Source organism: Gopherus flavomarginatus, chromosome 5 (genome assembly GCF_025201925.1).
Source record: "Gopherus flavomarginatus isolate rGopFla2 chromosome 5, rGopFla2.mat.asm, whole genome shotgun sequence".
NCBI lineage: Eukaryota > Metazoa > Chordata > Testudines > Testudinidae > Gopherus > Gopherus flavomarginatus.
The window spans coordinates 16,047,370-16,068,605 of NC_066621.1; the positions used below are offsets into that span (position 1 = coordinate 16,047,370).

The 21,236-nt window shown below is 51.9% G+C and overlaps 1 protein-coding gene across 12 annotated transcripts in view; it reads left to right on the forward strand.

Moving 5' to 3' along the window:
- PLEKHA6 (pleckstrin homology domain containing A6) overlaps positions 1-21,236 on the forward strand; it is a 134,194-nt gene that overhangs the window by 59,013 nt on the left and 53,945 nt on the right. For 5 of the 12 annotated variants that reach the window (XM_050952276.1, XM_050952277.1, XM_050952278.1 and 2 more), the window contains exon 1: positions 17,733-18,145. The exons of 2 other annotated variants lie outside the window; for them this stretch is intronic. In XM_050952276.1, the coding sequence (XP_050808233.1) occupies positions 18,114-18,145 (32 nt within the window). In that variant the 5' untranslated portion in view covers positions 17,733-18,113. Of the gene's footprint in view, positions 1-17,731; positions 18,146-21,236 lie in introns of those variants that run through there. 5 more of the 12 variants (XM_050952284.1, XM_050952281.1, XM_050952285.1 and 2 more) reach the window with 2 other exon arrangements.

A 21,236-nucleotide genomic window follows, 5' to 3' on the forward strand; every position in this document is an offset into this window, starting at 1 on the left:
TGGCTCCAGCCTGCTCTCCTGGAGTTCTCTTTGCGACCCCAGGGTTGGCAGCTTGCAGTTGTTTGCATTGGACAACTGAAAACAGAGCAGGGAATTTTTTGCGCTTAAGCAGTTTCTGTTCTACCCGTGAAAAGAAAAACAACCTGGTTAACCATGGAGCCTAGCAGACCACCTAGGAGGCTGGAGCCTAGCACAAGAGGCTGAGGCTTGGAAGGGAGCCAAGCATCCTGGAATGCCCAGGGCAGCCCCTGCTTTGGCAGATCCATCCTGCAATGATGAGTTCCCCAAATCCGGTCAGGCCCTTGAGACTGCAGTGGTGGGGGCGGCGGCGCATGGCCAGCGCCCTCACCTCTGAGTTTCCCCATGGCTGATTGGATGCAGAGGGGATGCCGAGTCATGCCATGGTGCTTGACCCAAGTCCGAGCGCACACCTGACCCGACCTGTGCGAGAAGGTTGCGTCATTTTGACTTGATCCCACCTCTTGTCTGTGGGGTGGGCATGATGGCAGGTGCGTTGCCCCACTCCTGCTGGCCGCCCCCCCCCCAGCTGCACTGTGCGCAGTGCCTTGCCATGCTCGCGCGGTGGCATGCATAACACAGAAAGGTGGCAGTGGCCGGCAGGAGTGGGCCATGCAGCCACCACCATGCCGAATCCACGGGCAGGAGAAGTCCATCAGCGGTGACCCGAGTTAACCCCGAGAGAGTCAGGTTGTTTTGCGACCCAAACATGGCACTTGCAGTCTAATCCCATCGGATTTGGGTTGGGTGGCAGGGCTCTGCCCAGAGCCACTCTGGTCTCTCCCCTGCTGAACCCGCCTATGCATTTCTGGCCACCTCCTCTGCTAGGCTTCACACTCAGGCTCCACCATGGGGCACTTTCTCCTGAGCCAGCCTGGGTGCTGATCTGATTCTGTTTCCTTCCCTCATCTTGCTTCTCAAGCTGCCAAAGGATCTCCAGGCTGTGGTGAAGCTGGCACTGCCAGGGAGATGAAAATAGAAGCACCCAGTGCCACCTCCTCGCTGTCTGTTTCAGAGCTGGAAAGTGGTGAAGGGCTGGTTCTTCATGCAGTCACATGCTGTTTGTTTGCCAGGAACGCGGTGTTCTCTGGAAAGTCCCTGTGCTCCCAAACTAATGCAGAGGCAGCCTGACATCTCGGAAGTGATTTCCCCAAGCATGTACGCCTTGCAGCTCCCCCTCCCCCAGCATCTGGAGCCCCTTGCAAAGCAAAGGGGTGTGTCCCCATGCAGCACCTAGCCTGTCACCATCTGCCTTCTGCCAGGCCAGCAAGTCTGAGTGAGGAGAACAGACAATAGAAAAATTGGCCAGAAGGGCCAGGCCAAGTCAGAGAGGTGGGTGGGGGGTGGCGGAGGGGGAGAAGGGGCGGGAATTTTGAGCAGGTCTGTCAGTTCTAAGGACCTGTTCGTAACCAGCTCCCTCCCCCACCCTGCTTGACTCTGGGAAAAGCTGTTCTGGAGCTGATCCCACAACCTCAGCCAGTTGTGTCTCCCACAGGTGCAGCGCCCTGTCCCCAGAACGTCCAGACTTTGTGACACTGCTGGGTGCGATGGGGAAAACACAGTTATACTCTATGGTGGGTAGGAGTTCAGGGAACAAACGAGTCCATTCCAGGTGGGTGTGGTACCCAAGTTCCAGGCCTTCTCCTGAGGATTATGCCCAGTGTCCATTCTAGGCAGGGGCAGCTCCAGACCCCAGCACGCCAGGTGCGTGCTTTGGGGCGGCATACCGTGGGGGGCGCTCTGCCGGTCGCCGGTTCCGCGGCTCCGGTGGACCTCCCGCAGGCGTGCCTGCAGAGGGTCTGCTGGTCCCACACGGGCTCAGTGGAGCTGCGGGACCAGCAGACCCTCCGCAGACATGCCTGCGGGAGGTCCACTGGAGCCGCGGGACCGGCGACCAGCAGAGTGCCCCCCGTGGCATGCCCCAAAATGTCTAGAGCCGCCCCTGATTCTCAGTAGGCACAGGAATCCGAGCAGAGCCCAGGGGAGGAGACCTGGAACTCACGTCCAGGGAGGTCAAATCCAACTCAGGATTCCTCCATTTCTCTTCTCAGGGTGGTGCCCTTGTGGGCAGGCTTTGTGATCTAATGCCTTTCATTCCCAAGAGCCGGGGAAAATCCTAGCTGGGATGCCTCTATCCACATGGAGCCCCCTCGGTCTGGCTGTCACGGAGTCACCGGGTGATGCTCTGGAACTGCTCCCCACCAAGCCAGTCAGGACTTTGGGGAGCCTCCTCTCCCTTGGAGCAGACTTGTTCAGGGCAAGAAGCTCACACAGCTTCACCTCCTGGGTCTCTCCTTGGAGCATTTAGCATCCTCTGCCCCTCCGTGCGCTTCCCACAGCGAGTCCACCCCAGCGGGGTCCTGGGGAAGCCACCGGGTTCTGCACCCCCACTTTGCAGTCAGACGTGACTCTCAGCCAGCCAGTAACACAGAGGTTTATTCGATGACAGGAACAGGGTCTAAAACAGAGCTTGTAGATACAGCGAACCGGACCCCTCGGCTGGGTCCATTCTGGGGGTCAGTGAGCCAGACCCTCAGGTCTGCACTTCACTCGACCCCAGCCAGCTCCAGACTAACCACCCCTCCCAGCCCCTCCTCTCTCCTCAGCCCCTTTCCCGGGCCAGGAGGTCACCTGATCCCTTTGTCTCCAACACCTTCAGCTGGCACCTTTGCAGAGGAGGGGCCCAGGCCATCAGTTGCTAGGAGACAGAGGGTCAGGCATTTAGGTGCACTGGCCCTTTGCTCTGCCAGATACTTAAGAACGGCCATGGGGACACTGAGGCACCAACACAGTACTCAGAGAAAACATTAAGAACTTTCCCAGTTTGTCACACTGGCTCCATCGGACTGTCCAAGGCGGAAGGTTCCCTCTGGGGAAGGGGGCCAGTTGGTCACAGCACCAAGCCAGGTTAAAGCCTCTATCCCTGTAAGGAGACTGCTTGGTGCCCTTTAATACGAGTCTCTCCAGACAGTTGCCCATGAGCTAGATCACAGGCAAGTGATCATCATCATGCAGGGGGGAGAGGGAAGCTTTGCTCATCAGTAGATGTGAGTAATGAGCAGCGGAGAATCATTAGTCTGGGGCCTCCCCTCCCTGATGAGATCATGCCGTGATCATGCGCAGTCATTGCCCTGGACTCACAGGCTGCCGGTCCAGCTCTCCCTCTCCTGCACATAATGGTCATCCTGAGTTCGTTTCCTCCTCTAGCTCAGGGTCCTCGCTAGGACGTCTGCCAGCCCCCTGGCTATCAGCGAACATAGCAGTTTGTGTGTGTCTCTCTTTTCCCCTTTACCTTCCACTGTTTAATCCTGGTGGATGGAGATGTTTAAAATTCCCCTCCAATCTGTCAACACCTGGGCCAGGCTCCTTCCTCAGGGCCGCGAGCTTCAGTCTATGAGCCACATGGACCTTTCACTGAGCCAGAACAGCAGCAGGAGCTGCAGCTCCCACTTGGCTTGATTTTCTCTTCTCTGTTCCACAAGGGGCTCTCATAGGCTCAGTGTTATCTGTGCATGCTGGCGATTCACAATCCGGCCCCCTCTGGCTGGGGTTTCCTCATATCCCCTAGACTATAGCACCCAGGTGCTGCCAGAAGTGGTGTGGGTGTGATGGGGCTCTCTTCAGAAACAAACCAGTGCCCTAGCTTTGTGGTCAGGGGCTGTGATATTTGAGGCATCATTCTGATCCATGATCCTGACTTGCCTGGGCATTAAATTGCCCCTGGCTGCATTCACGGGTGTAGGCAGTGCCCTGGCCAAATCCCAGTTTAGGTCATTACCTTCTGCCTTCCTAATTCCCCCTGAAGTTTCATTTGGACACGGCATCCTTCTCTTCCTGCCCTAAACTGTTACGTAGCATTACTTCTGCACTCCACCCCAGAGGTGGCTGCCTTTCAGTGGCCAGCGTACTTATTCCTATATCTATGGTAAACTGCTCAGGTTGGCTGGTGCCACAGGATGCCACAGTCCTGTCATTCCCACAGATTTCTGATGAAAGTCATGTGCTATTGGATTCTCAAGGGAAGGAACCCCAGCCTCTATTCTGTTTAATGACCATGCTAGGTCCAGAGCAGGTGGTGAGATTCCCAAGGAAGATTCCTGCAAGTTCATAGGCTTGCTTTCGTTTGAGCTCTACACTGCGTGAGAATATGCAGTCCTGTGTGAGCAGACCCAGCTCCAGCTGGGGGCTCTGCTGTGCAGGCTGTCCGCTCGGTGAGCCTAGTGGAGAGGGCACCGGACTGGGACACAGGCTGTGGATTCTATTCCCAGCTCTGCTGCTGAGCTGTTAGGTGACCTTGGGCAAGTCGCATCCTGTGCCTCAGTTTCCCCATCTGTAAAATGGGGATAATGATACTGACCATCTTTGTAAAGTGCTTTGAGATCTACTGATAAGGTGGTGGTGAACGTGCAATGCAGCAAGCTCTTAGTTCCCACCTTGGCTGATTGAGCACAGAGAGGAAAATGCTGCTCAGCTGAGTGGCAGGGGAAAAAGGAGAAACCACTGCCTGAGGCAGGAAAGGTCACCCGTTCCCTAATGTGATTAGAGACTGATCCACACCCTGAGGTGGGGAGTGGGTCACTGACCAACTTTATATGGTTGTGAGAAACCCCTAGGTGCAACTCCACACCTGGGCCTCAGTTTTCAAGCGCTCAGCACCCTCCATCCAGGGCACGTTTTTAAAAGAGCTCAGCACCTCCTAGCCTGGGAATCGGCTCAGGGCTGGCGTTTCGAGACCTGTAGCTCCTCATTGTCATTGTATAACATTGATATTGGGCCAGTGCCTGGAGGCCACTCAGGTCTGGGCCCTGTTGTGTTGGGCACTACGTAGGCAGAGGAAATGACAGGCCCGCCCCAAAGAGCTCCCCCGAGTCCCCGTCTAAAATGTTGGCAGCTCAGGCTTTGAATTTGAGCTGTATTGGTGGGAAGGCAAGCGGCGGGGTGGGAGGGGACAGAGGACTGACCAGCTGGCTGGCTGAGCTGTGGGACTTTCCTCCATTTCTTAACTCCTTGGCCTTCTGCAGCCCCTTCATTTCCTCCTCTGAGGCCCCGAGTTGGATGTGCTTATGGGTAATTTTGAAGCACTGAGGCAGTATGGGGATAGGTGGCATAGGAAAACCCAGGAGCTGGCTAAGGCGAGATCCCCAGCGGGTATAAATCAGTGCAGTGCTTCTGACGGCAATACCAGCTGGGCAGCCGGCCCATAGATTTTTGGCCTTTGAGAACAGAATCCAACCTGACGTGACTGATCCAGCAGAAGGCTGGGCTGCAGGACCACAACACACCTCTGCCCGCCACCCTGGGAGGTTGCAGTCCACAGATGGGGAAAGGCAAGTCGAGCAGCTATGTGTTTTCTCCAAGCCACAGCCCTCGATAGCAGGGCTTGAATGATACCCTCCAATACTCTGCTGTCACTTGGCTGATGAGAAACAAGCCAGGCAGGGGGTAAAATGCCTGTCAGGGAAGAAACCCAACAGCCGGGGGTTGGGGGGAGGAGAAGAAGAATCAGCAGCCAGTTTATTATTATTTGGGAAAAATAATAAATCCTTCCAAAGCTCCGCTACTCGCCTTCTCCCTCCTTGCTGTGCGCTGATTGATTCCTCCGGCTCCTCAGCCCCAGACAAAGCCTCCCCTTTGTGCTCATGCCTGGTTTATCTGGGCACAGACGCGCCGTGGAGGAGAGAATGTTTCCTTTCCTTTTCTCCCCCTTTCTCTGTCTGCCTTCGACCTGCTGTGTCCTTTTGTCTGATGGGCTGGAGGCAGCTGCCCTGCAGATAGATGCCTTCTGGATTGGTAGCCGGCAGAGGGAGGCTGCTGGGTCTGGGCTTCAGCAGAGGTGGGAGTTTAAAACAATGGCCGTTTGGAACGTAGATCGATGTTTAGGGGCTGGATTCTCAGAGTGGCTGAGGGCTGCAGCTCTCATTGACGCAAATGGGAGCTTTGGGCGCTCAGCTCCTTTGAAAGTCAGGCCCTTAAAATCTTCCTGTTCTAGGCAGTGCTCTCCGTGGGGCTGCTGTTCCCAGGGATGGAGAGTTTCACAAGGCAGGAGGGTGTAGGGTGACCAGATGTCCCAATTTATACGGACAGTCCTGATTTTTCGGTCTTTTTCTTATATAGGCTCCTATTACCCCCCAACCCCATCCTGATTTTTCACACTTGCTGTCCGGTGACCCTAGGAGGGTGTAGTAGTTAGAGCTCAGGATTGAGACTCGGCAGACCTGCCTCTGCCACTCACTCGCTGGGTGGCCTTGGGCAAGGCACATCCCTGCTCTCTGCCTCGTTTTCTCCATCTGTAAAACACAAGGAGAGACTCTGAACTAACTTCCTGCCTTGCAGGAATCCACAGTTGCTGCAAGTTCCAGATCTTCACCGGCCACAAGGGGGCGGCAGCTTTTGGGTTTTCATTTGCTGTACTTAGTGGAGGGAAGTCATCTAGCATTCTGCAGTGGCTCTCCTTGCAAGTCTCCTACCCACAAACTGAACCAACCTGACCAACATTAATTAGCTGGGGCAATCTGACAGCTCTAGCCTACGGTGCCATGGTGTCAAAGCATGCAAGGAATTAGCAGCTGTTCAGGGCAGCTAGGAGATACATCAGCAAACGGGAGCTCTGGCTACTCTGGATTTAGAGCCCAGGTGTCCTTACTCAGGTTCCACAATGGGGAGGTAACAATACTTCTTTCCCTGAGTAAAGCATTTTGATGTGTGGCTGATTATTATTTGTATGGCAGCAGTGCTGGCGGTTCCCAGTCCTAGAGCCAAGGCCCGCAGTGCTAGGTGCTGTACGAACAATAAGTGGCTGCCTAGTGTCACATCCGTGCTAAGCCGTCCCTTTGTGAAGAGGCATTTCACTCAGGACTTGGCAGACGTGACCAGAATTCAGCCTGATGCGCCCAAGTCTTCGTGAGATCGGTTGGTTTGTTTTTGAACAAAACCAGAGACATCCAAGTGTCTGCTGCAGCCTGAGTGACGTTGGGTGGCAGGTGCCCACATATTCACTGGGTGAAGGCCAGGTGCTGAGAACGGACCTCAAGTTAGTCCCCAGGGTCCTTAGTTCAATTGCTGCCCTCCCCTCTGGTCCCAAATGCATTGCAGCAAATTGCTTCCTCAGCAAAAAGTGCTTCCAAACGCTCCAGCAATGCCTTAATCAGAGGAGAGTGATATGGATTTGGGGGAGGGGAAGAGGTGAAGGAAGGGATAGGAAAACAAAGAAGGAAGCCAAAGCCTGGTTTGGACTGCAGCCACGCCACCCCACTAGGTTTAGAGCAGCCTGGCTCCTTGCCCCAGAGCCGTGTCTAAGAACTTATGCAAAATCTCTAGACAAATCATTTTATTTTTTGCTTTTGAAAAGGTTACAGCAAATTGTTGGACGAACATTAACTTTTCTCCACTGACAATCCTCAGCCCCTGCTGACTTGCGTGGTCCCTGCTACCTCAAAGTGCTTGTACCAGTCGCTGTGCCTGCTGCTGAAATGCAGCTGCCTCTGGGGTGGGGGCAAGGTAGCCTGTTCTGCATGAGCAACAGGGCATTGGAGAGGGTGGGAAAGAGAGGAGAGGAGCAGCTTCTATCTAGGACAGCTGCGGTAGGGTGGGGTGCAGAATGGAAGCGTCTTGTGTTTAGATTTGGTTGGGGTGCTGAAGCAGACAGACAGGGTTGTGCTTTCATATAAACCTAATGCAGATACTGGTGGGATTTCACTGGGGCACGAGGCTCCTCTCCAGTGAAAATGGAAGCAGACTCAGAGATGGAAAGAAGATCTGGACTACGGGCTCTGATATGTAAGAGAACTGGGGAAGGGGAGGCTGTGTCCCTCCCGCACATCCCAGTTTCCACCTCCCTTTCCAGTCTGGCCTGGGTTGAGAGCTCAGCATACAAACGGCTCAGTGCAGAGGGGAGGCCCAGGTTGGGCTGGATTTTTTTTTTCCCCCTCCCCTTTCATGAAGGCCCCACCAGTCTGACCATTACCTCAGGCCTGCAGGAATCCCAGACGCTTCAGCAAGGGCGGGGGCCTGGCTCGGAGAAATGGTTTCCATTAGCCTGTGTATCCCACACACGGGTAGGGTGGGGGGGAGGTGTCAATCGAGGCGGTTAACCACATCAATCCCGGCCAGCGGTGAGGGGTGTGGTGGCTGTAGTTCGCTCTCTGTGCAAACGCTGACGCGTTCTCTCATGGTGCGTGAGCCCCAGAGAGACCGTACCTTAGGATGGGGTCTAGCCAGCTCCAGGGCTGAAGGCAGATGCATGAGGAAGAGTCCTCTTGTTTTGATCCAGAGGTGTTTATTAAACATACACCCTCCAATGCTGGTGCCAGTGTCTGGGACGTCCAGTGCCCCCACACACACACACCTTGCACACTCAGCGCTCCCTGCCTGCCCCATTGCCGTCCACAGATTCCCAGTTTCCACCCAAAGGCTGGCAAGCAAACAGCAGAGACAGCGCCAATGCCACAGGCTGGTTTGCTGTGGCTCAGAACAGCTTGGGTGAGTCTTGCCGTGGTCCAGTGCCTGCTTATCGAAGGCGCTGCATCCCCATGGAGGGCAACACGGCTGGTGCCCGCTCTGTGAATATAACCAGCCAAATTCAAGGAACCAATTATGTAACGAAGGGGAAACCACCAGCTGCAGCCCTGCAGGCATGGGCCTGTTGGACCTGAATCACGGTGTATTTTTAGTGACGGCACCAGCGGCTCACAGGAGTGGCCCTCACTCTTGCCAACCCCTTTGCAGGGAGAAATGGAAACGATCCAAAACAAGGGGGTGGGCAGCTAGTGTCTGACTGGGGTTTCACAGGGGTGGGGGGAGAGCGTCATTCCATCCCACCATTAGCTGCGAGCACCTCCTCTTCCAGGCCATCTTTGCCTCCTTTGTAATGACACCCTGTCATTGCAATTGCATGTCTTGTCCATGGGGCTTGGATGCTTCCTTAGTCACACAGAGGTTCATGTATAAAGTAGGCAGAGTTAAATTCTGTACCTGAATTCCCCATCACAGTTTCAATAGGCCAGGGGGGGTTCTCTTCATTTCCTGTCCCAAGCTGGTTGCTGGGTGTAGAGTTTGGTTAACTGGCTAATCCCAGACAGTATCCCTGGGAGATAGGTAAACAGCTGTCCTGTCTCAACCCAGAGGTGACTGCATCTCAGTGGTGGGGACACAAACCCTCAGCCAAACTTTGCAAAATGACCACTGATTTTTCAGTTTGTGAATGTGCACCTTGAGATGCCTTGGCCTGATTTTCAGGGGTGCTGAGTGCCCAAAGGAGGCAGAATCGGTGGCCACTGTTGAACATGTTGGCTGCTATGAAGAGACCCACTTAAAAACCAGATCCTGCAATGACTCGCAGAGCCCTTCTGGCTTCAGAGAATTTGATATGGGCATCAGGGTTGGGATCCTTCAGGTGAAAGGTGTTGTAAGGTCATCATCAGCGTAGTCAGTGGAAAATTAGTCGAGCTAGCTTTACCCAGCGATCTCTGTCCCAGGAAACCTGATTTTTGTGTTGATTGTCGGGATTTCCGCAGGTAGGTTCCAGTCTTGTGATTTACTGTAGTCTGTCCAAAATGAGAGCATTGAGGGTGACCCCGAAGGGTTACGGTTCCAGCAGGGCCCACACCGAGGCCATTGGCAGTGGCTTGGTGTGCACCCCACCATGTCCTGGGATGCAGGTGTCCCCAGAGTCACTGCTGGGTGATGTGTATCCTGCCCATTAGGTTTACAGAGAAGCACAGAAGTGAGCCATGTGCCTGGTGCCCTTCTCCCCTGCGTCCAGTGTAATTAAAGAGGAACCTGAGTCACTTTGTAAACTGCCGGCAGCAGCTGCCAATTAGCCCGAGGCAGGTGAGGCTGGGAGTGGGTGAGGGGCTGGCTGTGATTCAGAGAGGAAGGCAGGGGCACAGGTGACTGCACCCAGGCCTCGCTGGAAGCCCATCCAGCTGCTTGCTGAGCCCCAGGGGTATTGCGTTGGCCATAGCTTTGTTCAGGAGGCTTCTCAACATGGCCGTATGGAGGTGAGAGGGATGTGGCAGAGCTCCTGCCAAGAACGACCTGCTCACAAATCGCCCTGCCCTTAGGCCTTGCTTGTGGTGCACGGGAGGGGGGAGGGAAGAATAAAAAAGAATAAAATCTAGGAAAACAAAAGTTTGCAGGAACTCGGGCGAGGCCTCGTGCCAAAGAAATCAAACCACGCCCCAGATGGCGGGTGGAGAGTTGGCTGGTAGGATGCGTGTCATGTTGATGCATCAACAACTGAGCCCATGAATATTGCATGGAGAGAAGATGAGACTGCCAGCGAGTATGCTGCTGCGTGTCTAGGGATCCATGGAAGGATGCAGCCCAGGTGGTTGCGTCTGTTACCCTGGAGCTGACTCGCTTGCAATGCAGCCCCTTGCCCACAACCTGGATGGTGATTCCGACTGACGCTCACTGTGTGTGCTACCCTCACCTCAACCAGGGTGCAGTACAGTCCTTACCCACTGATGCCTGCTGGCTGTGCCTGCTGCCTGGGCTCAGTCATTTCTTGGAAACTGCCTGTTCCGCCTGCCAGTATTCAAATATCCCCAGCCTTTGGCAGATTAACTCTTTCCCTGGGGTGAGACTAAACATGATGCCGGCTTGCCACAAGGGCAGGAAGATGGAGGTGGAGGGCGGGTAGATCAGACCACTCCCTGCCTGTTCCTTGGTCACCGGTGGGGCTGGTAACTAATACTGCCAAGCAGATCTTGATTAGGTGGCTGACTAACACTGTGACTGACACCTTTATTAATGCTGACAGGGAGCATAAGGCACAGTATCTGAGTTAGGAACAATGCCACCCGAACACAACACAAGCCAGTCAAATTAGACACAGCTGGGGAATACTTGAATGGAGACTCCCAGGTAACCCTCTGCTCTGTTTAACTCCGGATCTGACCCAGGGCTTGGCTCACAGGTACTTTAAATCCATTGGTGGCCTCCATTGATTGATAAAGGACCCTGTAGTCACCCTAGGGCTCTTCCACGTGTCGTGAGACCGTCCAATGTGCAGTGGCAGGCAAAAAAGTGAACAGAATGTTGGGAATCATGAAGAAAAGGATAGATAATAAGAGAGAAAATATCATGTTGCCTCTATATAAATCCAAGGTACGCTTGCATCTTGAATACTGTGTGCAGATGTGGTTGCCCCATCTCAAAAAAGATCTATTGGAATTAGAAAAGCTCCAGAAAAGGGCAACAAAAATGATTAGGGGTATGGAACGGCTTCCGTATGAGGAGAGATTAATAAGACTGGGACTTTTCAGCTTGGAAAAGAGACGACTAAGGGGGGATATGATTGAGGTCTATTAAATCATGGCTGGTGTGGAGAAAGTAAATAAGGATGTGTTATTGACTCCTCCTCATAACACAAGAAGTAGGGGCTGCCAAATGAAATTAATAGGCAGCAGGTTTAAAACAAACAAAAGGAAGTATTTCTTCACACAACACACTGTCAGTCTGTAGAACTCTTTACCAGGGGATGTTGTGATGGCCAAGACTATAACAGGGTTCAGAAAAAAACTAGATAAGTTCCTGGTGCATAGGACTGTCCATCAAATGCTATTAGCCAGGATGGGCAGGGATGGTGTCCCTAGCCTCTGTTTGCCAGAAGCTGGGAATGGGCGACAGGGAGTGGATCATTTGATGATTCCTTGTTCTGTTCATTCCCTCTGGGGCACCCGGCATTGGCCACTGTCGGTAGACAGGATACTGGGCTAGATGGACCTTTGGTCTGACCCAGTACAGCCGTTCTTATGCTCTTTTGTTAATGCCATCTCAGACATATCATGAAGATACAAGTGGAGAATAAGTATGATGGTAGAGCTGGTCAAAATGTATCTGTTGAAACGTAATTTCAGTGAAAAATGGTTGTGTAGAAAACATTTATTTCATTTTCAGTTAAACATTTGGGTTTTTTGAGGAAAAACAAATTTGAATATTGAGTTAAAAGTAGTCAGTTTTCAAAAATTGGAGGGAAAAACCCATGGGAAATTTGAATGAAAATGAAATATGTTCAAAATTCCCCATGGAAAAATAATTGGCACTTTTCTGTCAACTGTAGTAGAAAGCTGGGTAGGGCCACCCTTTACTGCTGAACTGCCTATTTAGAGCATTTGTACGCTAACGTTAGAGGCTCTGATGTACGGAACTGCACTGAACTGATCTTGTGTGCAGGACACCGTGTACATGCGTGCGTACATACCCACCATGTTGGTTTTAATGACCCTGAAATGGACTGGGTTGTACATGGAGAGCAGAGCTAGACCCATGCGTCGCCAAGAAATTCAGGCTTGGATCTAGATCTGAAATTTCCCAAGGTTTGGGAGGGCTTGAATCCAGGCTACTGGTTCTGACCTGTTTCTAGAGACCCACCACATATTTTCACAAAGCTGCTGGGAGCATGTCCGCTCTTGTTCAGTTCTTCAGACACCGGAGATGGAGGGGGCAGCCTGGGCTCTGAAGGGGGACTCCTGTTGGGCACACCATTGCCAATGTGTTAGCACCCACTTGGGGTATACCTACATGCATGGATGTTTGTTCCTAAATTCCAGCTCCACTGCAGAAACTGTTGCTTTTATCTTGTGCTGAGGTGCTTTGTGCTTTGGGTTAAGCCCGTCTCCACTGCTGTTGACACATCTCCAGCCATAGAGCAGCTGGGGTGTTAGGGCTGACTCTGTTTATGGAGGTTAGCCTGCATGGAGGGGGGATGTTTCTGAACAGTTGTGCACAGAGGGGATTTTTATGAAGGCCCGTGTAGTGCATAGAAGAGATACTTATGTAGGGGGTAATACACTAGTGAAGGGTTGTCATTGATTTTCAGCTAAGGAGATGATGTCGCAGGGAAGTCACCATAGTATTTTACCTTGGTCAACTCACCAGAGACAGAACTGAGTTGAAAAGAAATTGGGAAAGCTGAGACCTAATATACCTCCCCTCCTTTCACTGGGTGGTTGTGTAAATGCACTAGAGAGGGAGTAGAGCGTCTCTCTGGGCAGAGCCGAGCAGTGCACCGCATTATCTGTAGGCGGTGTTCCTGAGTGCCAGGGCCGTATGTTTTGAAAGGACTGTGGCTTGTCAGCCAGTCAGCAGGGACTGTGCATTCCCAGCTGTGGGCGGGATCATGATAAGGATGTTATGGTTCATAACGAAAACGGTTGGTGCTCCGAGCAGCGTGAGCTTCCGGTGACCCACTGTGTACTCAGCTCTGTCAAATGATCATTAAATACACAATACTGCTGCCCACTGAAACTGACTAGGAAAGTGACCATTCTGGTTTTACTGCCCAGGCTGGGTGACGCGTAGGAGATAAACTGCACCCTTGGCACCTGTTGGGTGAGACCCTGGTAGATTTCACAATCTAAAGAGGGTGGGCCGAGGTCACTAGGTAAACAGGGGACTTTGAGGGAGACGGCATCAGTGACTGAGCAGTGGGGCATGCTTCATCTTGGCCTAGTATAGATTCCTCAGTGCTTTGCTGTCAAGCTCAGCCTTAATGATAAGTACCTTAAAACCAAAGCCCCGTTAGTTCCTCTGCCTAAGTAGAGCTGTTTTAGTGATGATGACAGGGAGTTTGTCCTGCTGCTTTGGGTCCATGTTTCCCCTGGTTGGTTTCTCGCTCTCACACCCCCCAGAGGTGGCTGTATTTCAAAGGTGCTGATACACTTTTCAGAGCGGGGAATGCATCTCGGGTGAAAGGCACTGTGTACCATACATGTAAGATGTCTAGTCTATTCGGAGCAGGATGGTCTTGTGGGCTGGGACTCAGGAGAGCTGGGTCTAATCTGTGTGATCTTGACAAGTCACTTAATTTCTCTTCCCCCTCCCTCTTCTGTAAAATTAGGGTAATAATATTTCCTTTCTCCCATCCTTTGTCTTGTCTATTTCGACGCTAAGCTGTTTTGGGCGGAGGCTCTCACTACAGTAGAACTTCAGAGTTACAGCACCTCAGGAATGGAGGTTGTTTGTAATGCTGGACAAAACATTCTGGTTGTTCTTTCAACATTTACAACTGAACATTGACTTAACAGAGCTTTGGAACTTTATTATGCAGAAGAAAAATGCTGCTTTTAACCATCTTAATTTAAATGAAACAAGTACAGAAACCGTTTCCCTACCTTGTCAAATCTTTTTTTTTTAACTTTCCCTTTATTTTTAGTAGCTTCTGTTTAACCCAGTACTGTACTGTATATGCTTTTTTGGTCTCTGCTGCTGCCTGATTGCGTCCTTCCGCTTCCACATGAGGTGTGGGGTTGACCAGTCACTTTGTAACTCTGGTGTTCATAACTCTGAGGTTCTGCTGTATCAGGGCCGGTTCCAGGCACGAGCAAAGGAAGCAGATGCATGGGGCGACCAATAGAAAGGGGCGGCAGTCTGTCCGTTATTGGGGTGGCACGTTCGGGTCTTTGATGGCACTTTGGTGGTAGGTAGCTCAAGTGCTTCGTCGGCGGGTCCTTCACTCAGTCTCTTCCTCTTCGGCGGCACTTCCGCAGCAGCTCGATTGTTTTTTTTCTTTGTTTTTTTCTTTTCTTCGCTGCTTGAGGCAGCAAAAAAGCTGGAGCAGGCCCTGTGCTGTATATGTGTATATATACCACCTAGCACAATGGGGCCTCAGTCGTCTTTGGGGAGTCTTGGTGCTCCTGTAATACAAAAATTTATAACTGGAGAAAATACGAGACATTTATGCGCCTGTGAAACTGGCTAGTTATCAGGACGTTCCAGAGGCAAGCAGCACTGGTTAGGAAACAGACAACTGCTTTGTGGGGGACACCTCCCCTTGTCCCAGGTTGCAAAGAGGATGGGGAATATGCGTGTCCCATGTGTGGGGAGTTTTATAGATACTCAGCTCTGTCCCTTGTTGGCTTGGATTGATGGTGCTGGAGCATGAAATGGCAGATGCATGTGATTTAGAGAAGGAGAGATGAACGAGGAACTAAGGACAGGCTGCTCCGCTCCTTCTTAAGCCCAGCATAAACCCAAGGAGAATGCAGAGGTGACCTCTGTGGCGTTTCCTCCATTGTTGGCCTAGCCTGCCAAGCACTGGTGGTTAAACTGTCACTTGGGTACACGTTGCTGTGGAGGCAAGAGGCTCTCCCTGTACCCGTTGCTGTACCCCAGAAACCCTTCTTAACTGGCAGCCTGTATTATGCCCCAGCATTAGGGCCATCAGTGCAGCCCACTGATCGCATCCGGAGTTCCCTCCCCGCTTTCGATCCCCCATCCTCTCAAATTCCCTTCCCACCCCACTGAGATGAGTAACTTAGTCGGTGCGTGCCTTGAACATCCAAACTTCTCCCACTGCTGCCATTAGCCAGAGGGACGCCCTGGAGAGGATGAAGCCTAGCAACCTGAGCACAGGCAGAGGAGCCAGGTGTTCCTGAGTTTGAATGCTGGCTCTGCCCCGACTCAGTGAGTGGCCTTGAGCAAATCATCCATTGACTCCTTCTTCTCTGCGGCTAACAACACAGCCCTGCTTTAAGCACTAGGCAGCATTTCCCCTGACTGGCTCTGCTGGGACTGCTCTTGGCGGGGCCCAGGGGAGGAGATGTCTCCGGAGTCCAACTCATCTGGTAACTGTTGTGATGAGAGGAGAAAGCGCCTTCCGTGAGCACAGCTGGGCCATCGCAGTGCCGACGCATTCAAGGCTTAGAGGAGCCTGTGTGGGGTTTCTGTGTTACGCATCCAGTCGAGAGTGGGACTGAACTCCCGATGGAATTTACAAAACTGGCCGTTGTCTGGATGAACAGAATCTAGACATCAGTCTGATGATCAGTGGCTAGAAGCGTACCCCAGGCATTAAAAACTCTGTGCCGAATGGGGCTGGGGCTGGGGCTAATGTGTGAGTGTTGCTGGGCCTGACTCTTCTCTCCACAGACGTCCATGAGGTTACATTTGATTCACACCAGGGATGGATGAGGAACCTGCTGTGTGTTTATAGCCCAGTTCATTTGTTTAGGATTAACTCCTCCATGTGAGGGCCCCAGGCCCAGAATGAGCTGTCTCCAGCTAAAGCTCAGGGAACCCTGGTAACATGGAGTCACATCCAAGCACACATACATGTGTGGTGGTTAAGAGTCCAGTCAGATCACTCCACGTCCACTCCCCGCATCTTAAAAGTTCCCCCTTGGGCTGCCACTGTCACTGCAGCCAAGGAGGGCGGGACACCTGTGTTGTCCAGAGGCGGTTCCTTGGAAGCAACAGATGTTGCTCCCTCCAGCTTGGAAGTGTCAGGAGCTGCACACCAGCAAGCAGTGGCAGTGAATTAACTGATTCACACACAATGCTACACATCCACATATCTCCACAGGTGGTGGTCTTTCTATCAACTGTCTGCACAGATGCTGCAGATTATAGAGCAACAAGAGGGATGAGCATCCATCCTCCAGGCCTGCCTGCCCTCCCATTGGCCTGGGTCATGCAGCAGGCCTGACTGGATGAGCATAATGGTCCCTTCTGTCCTGAGAGTCTTTGTCTCCCTTCCCAACCTCAGCATTGCTGCATGGGCTGTCGCCTGTCCCCTCGGGATGCTGGCTTGGTTTTAAGGGCTTCCAGGAAGCGATGGCCTTTCGGAATTACCCAGCAGAATGATGTGATGGCAGCAGACGCGCCAATTCATCGGCTACTCGTGACACCCTTTCGATAAGTAGCGCCTCCCCAGAGCTCTGCAGCAGTAGTGTGCCAAGGTGCTCACAGCCCCGGGCTGGCTGTATTGCTGTGATCCTGGCAAGGGGGAGTGAATACTGTGTGATATAAGCCAGCTGGTATCCCAAGCGCTACTTCCTTGTTTGGAGGTTTCTTTTAAATGTCACTGCTTCATTCCCCCCTGCCCCCCTCCCCACCTCGGCTTATAATACTAACAATCGGGATGGACTGAAATGTATTTTTTAAAGTGCTGGCCCAAGGGGGAGAGTGAGTGGCTGTGTCAGTGACTGCACACCCAGCCTCTAGTGCTTTCCCCTTTAAATCTGGGGTTGCAAAGGGCTTTATGAACCCCAACAATCCCCCTCTGTGAGCAAGGGAAGCATTCTTGCTATTGGTCCCACTGTCAGGAGAACCCAGTTCTTCTGCCTCCCAGCCTCCTGTGCTAGTGCTTACTCTAGAGGGCAGTCTGGTCAGGAATGGAACCCAGGAGTCCTGACTCTCAGGCCATGCTCCCTTCCTAAAATGATACCACTGGGCCTTTGCTCATGAAGAAACAATAGTGACTAGGTGCAGAGAGGAATATAAGGCTACATCAGAACTGTCTGAAGATGAGTGACTGTATAAAAAAGAGCAGCAGGGGGTGGGCCCAGTTTAATAAATTCTGTGCCATGACCCAGGTTAGCAGTAAACATCTGCTCAGTGTGTCTGCAATTTACTCTGTTGACAGAGGTTGGTCTGTGTGTCTGTCTAATCGCTCCCATCCCTCTAGCATGCTCCTTCCCTCGCTGAGCTGCAGATTTCTCCAGCGTGGGATAAGAATGATTCCCCGGGAGGGGTCAGGGTGGCCCTCCCAGCGCCCTCCGCTTTTCGCCTTCAGCCTGGCAAAGAGATGCTTCCTTGTGCCCAAGTGGGTAGGGTCAGGCTGCAGCATAAATCCTCCTCTGTCGGCACCTGACGCATGAGTGTGTGTATATGTGTGTGTGTGGCAGTGTCTCTGCCCTTCACCTTTCTCTCCTTGGGGAACCATGCTGGGGCTCTTTTTTTTTTCACTCCATGCTCGGCGTGCCTGCTGGCTGCTCCTGCACGCGAGGCTGCGAGCGTCGTTCGCTTTGAATGATGAGCCGGGACAGGGCTAGAATAGACCCCGCTGCCTAGAGAGAACGAATGCCTTCCTCCCCACTGCGTGTGCCCAGGAAGAAAGAGGAGAGAGAGAAGGAGCGGGAAGTAAATGCAACCAGCACTGAACTCAAGGGAATCAGACAAGTTGAAGATAAGGATGGAAAGCTCATTAGATCACCCACTCCGACGTCTCCCTGCCAGTGCAGGATCATCCCCCACGGTACATTGCTTAGTGCAATAGAAGAGCCACTGGAGTGGCAGGAAGATACACCTCTCTCCCACGGGATGATTGTAGCTGGGGATCCCTGCTGAGCTCAGGAAGGGGACCTGTCACAATGCTAAAGTTCCGGGCAGACCGTCGGGTCAGGTAGGGCTCTCCTGGTGATAACAGCAGGGCTGGTGGGGGAGAGAAAGCAGGCCAGGAAGGCAGGCCCGGTTTGTTTCCTATGGGGGGCTTTGTGTGTGTGTCTGTGTGTCATGAAGTGGATGAGGGAACTTCAGCTTGGTCAGTGACTGCTGCATTGCAGTGCTTCGGAGGAGATGCTTAACTCAGGAGTTTATAGAGCCGGGTCAGGCAAGGCAGCTGCCAGGAGAGGAATTATTTAAGGCGGTTCCGAGGAAGTGACTTTGCTCTGGAAGGGCCCTGGGAAGCTGGAGGAGTGGGTGGTGGCTGGGATGGAAGAGGCAATTGAATGAGTGCTGGAAGGAGCTGCAGAAGCTGCACAGAGCTACCAAGGATGGAAGCTGGGGTGGTGGCTGGAGGGACCTGTGCCTGAGAGGATAAAGAGAAACCTGCTGCTGGCTGAACCTCTGACCAAAAGCTGCAGGAAGGCTAAGAACCATATGGGTGAGACCCATCCACGGACGCTAATTCAGGCAGCACCGGGAACGTCAGCTTTGCGAAGGGGTCCCTCCAGTAGCCCAGTTCCTGGGTGCAGAAACGCTTGCTCTAGCAAAGGGTGCTTCCCTTTGAAATGACATTCCCTGCAAGCTTGCGTGGGGCAGAGGGGAGGTTATCACCTGCCTATGTAATGCCATTGTGATCCTGGTAAAGTCACTGGTGTTTATGTGATTATTTTTAAAACCAGGTGCAACCCAGAGCAACCAAACCCCCACTCATCCATCATTTCTAGTTAGAAAAATAGCAGGAGGGAAATGGGGTTATTTAATGGTGTCAATTTCTTTGTTAAAGTAAGCTTCCTTATTTATAAAAATAATAATACAGCTGGTCGAGTTTGGAGAATGAGATTTTTTTCCCCCTCTTTCATCTGGGGCACATGCTAACGAAAGCCCTTTTAAGCTAACTGAGGAGGGAAGAAAGGAGCTGAAAGAGAAATAGTACTGCCAAGAGTACTGGGGTTTGGGCAGTAATGGTGCTATGCAGGAAGCACTCCTTTTAGCAGAATTCCTGCCAGCAAACATTTAATATTCTCTAACCCTGGCCTTATCCCAGACCTTCAGGTGAAACTTCCAAGTGGCTGGGTGGAGGGACGAGTGGTCGCGGTAGCTATTTTTCTTGCTCCAACTTTCACCATTCTGCTGACTCTACGCAGAGTCTGGCTGTTTGCATGGTGACATCATTGGTGGGCATTCAGTGCACAGTGGCCTGGTGCCTGGCAGTGCTGCATGTCAGTGCTCAGATGCAGTGATAGTGGGGGCCATGTTATATGCAGATAGTTGTGTGCAGGTAGCCGTGTCTTGCCAGGAGGGTGGGGGCTGGAGGCGGCGTAATTTATATTGCAGCCATTCTCTGTTCCCTTGAAGAACATTGCAAACTGCCCGTGAACTGGATCAACCAAAGCTGGTAGGGAACTTGTATTCGTGCCTTAACCTTTATTTGGAACTCACCAAAGTGAGGAGAGATCCAGGGTTGTAACTCAGGCTACATCTACACTACAGCATAAAATCGAAATTACTAAAACCGGTTTTATAAAACCGATATTATAAAATCGATTTTATGCGTCCACACTAGGGCACATTAATTCGGTGGTGTGCGTCCATGGTCCTAGGCTACCATCGATTTCCAGAGCGGTGCACTCTGGGTAGCTACATTAAAGGAATGAGACCAATAACTTCGATTTCCGTCCACACTAACCCTAAATCGATATAGTAATATCGATTTTAGGGTTACTCCTCTCATTGGGGAGGAGTACATAAATCGATTTTAAGAGCCCTTAAAATCGATTTAAAGTGCCTTGTAGTGTGGACGGGTACAGAGTTAAATCGATTTAATGCTGTTTAAATCGATTTAACTGTGTAGTGTGGACCAGGCCACAGACTGCACCTGAAACCTGCTGATCCCTGGAGTTCTCCAACCTGGCAGTCACAGGTCTGACTCAAAAGCCAGCAAAGTCCTTGGCGAAACTCCCCAAGACTTTAGTGAGCAGTGAATCAGGCCCACTAACTGAATGCTTAGAAGGTGGTTTTTCATCCTGTCTCTACTGGAACAAGGAGGAGCTTGTGGGCTGAGTCATCCTCCACCGCTTTGGACCTCCTGTAGCCATCCACACCTAGGTGGAGTATAAAATGCTGCTGTTCTCAATCAGTAGCAACTTGAAGTATGTCCGCACGTGGGAGTTGCACTGAAGTAAATGAAAGTGTGATGTTAAACTGGTGCAATTTTGTGTGTGGGTGTTACTCATATTGGTTTAAATCTGACTTATGTTGGTTTAGCTGATGTAAAGTACAAGCTAAATCACTATCAACCAGGTTTAAACCAATTTGAGCGTCCATACGCAAAGTTGCCCTGATTTATCTTAACAGCTTTAGCTAAATGGGTACAACTTTGCACAGGCCAGGCTTTGTAGTCACAGGTGCAAATGGCTACAAAGGTATGAGGCAGCGAGGACTCAGACCCTGGTTGGCTCCATCCATACTAGGAAATTAGGGACCTACAACTCTTGACCAGTGGGACTGTACTGGGCATTTAGGGTTAGACAGCAAGTGGTAAAAGCGCCTGAGTTCTGTCTACATTATGGTCTAATGGTTAGGGCACTAGCCTAGGGTTTAGCCACTGATCTGCCACAGAATCCATGAGTGCCCTTGGACAAGTCACTTAGTCTCACTCTGTGCCTCAGTTTCCCATCTGTACAATGGGGATGATAGCCCTGCCTGACCTCCCAGGGGTGTAGTGAGGATGCACACATTAAAAATTGTGAGGTGCGCAGATAGTACTGTAATGGGAAGGGAGAGATAGGGTCCCTGGTCATGGCGCAGGACCCCATTGTGCTGGGAGCTGTACAAACACAGAACAAAGAGACTGGTGGCTGGTTTTCCTCGCAGAGCCAAGGCCTCTGGCACTACTGCTGTCTGCATTTTGATAACATAACAGGGCAGTAGCCAGTGTAAAGCGTTTTCAGCAGCGTAGTAGTGGTTTGGGGGCTTTGCCGAAATCCCCAGAAACCGCCAGGTTTTCTGCTCCTTAATTTGTTGACTTTGGGTTTTGCTCACGCAACTGC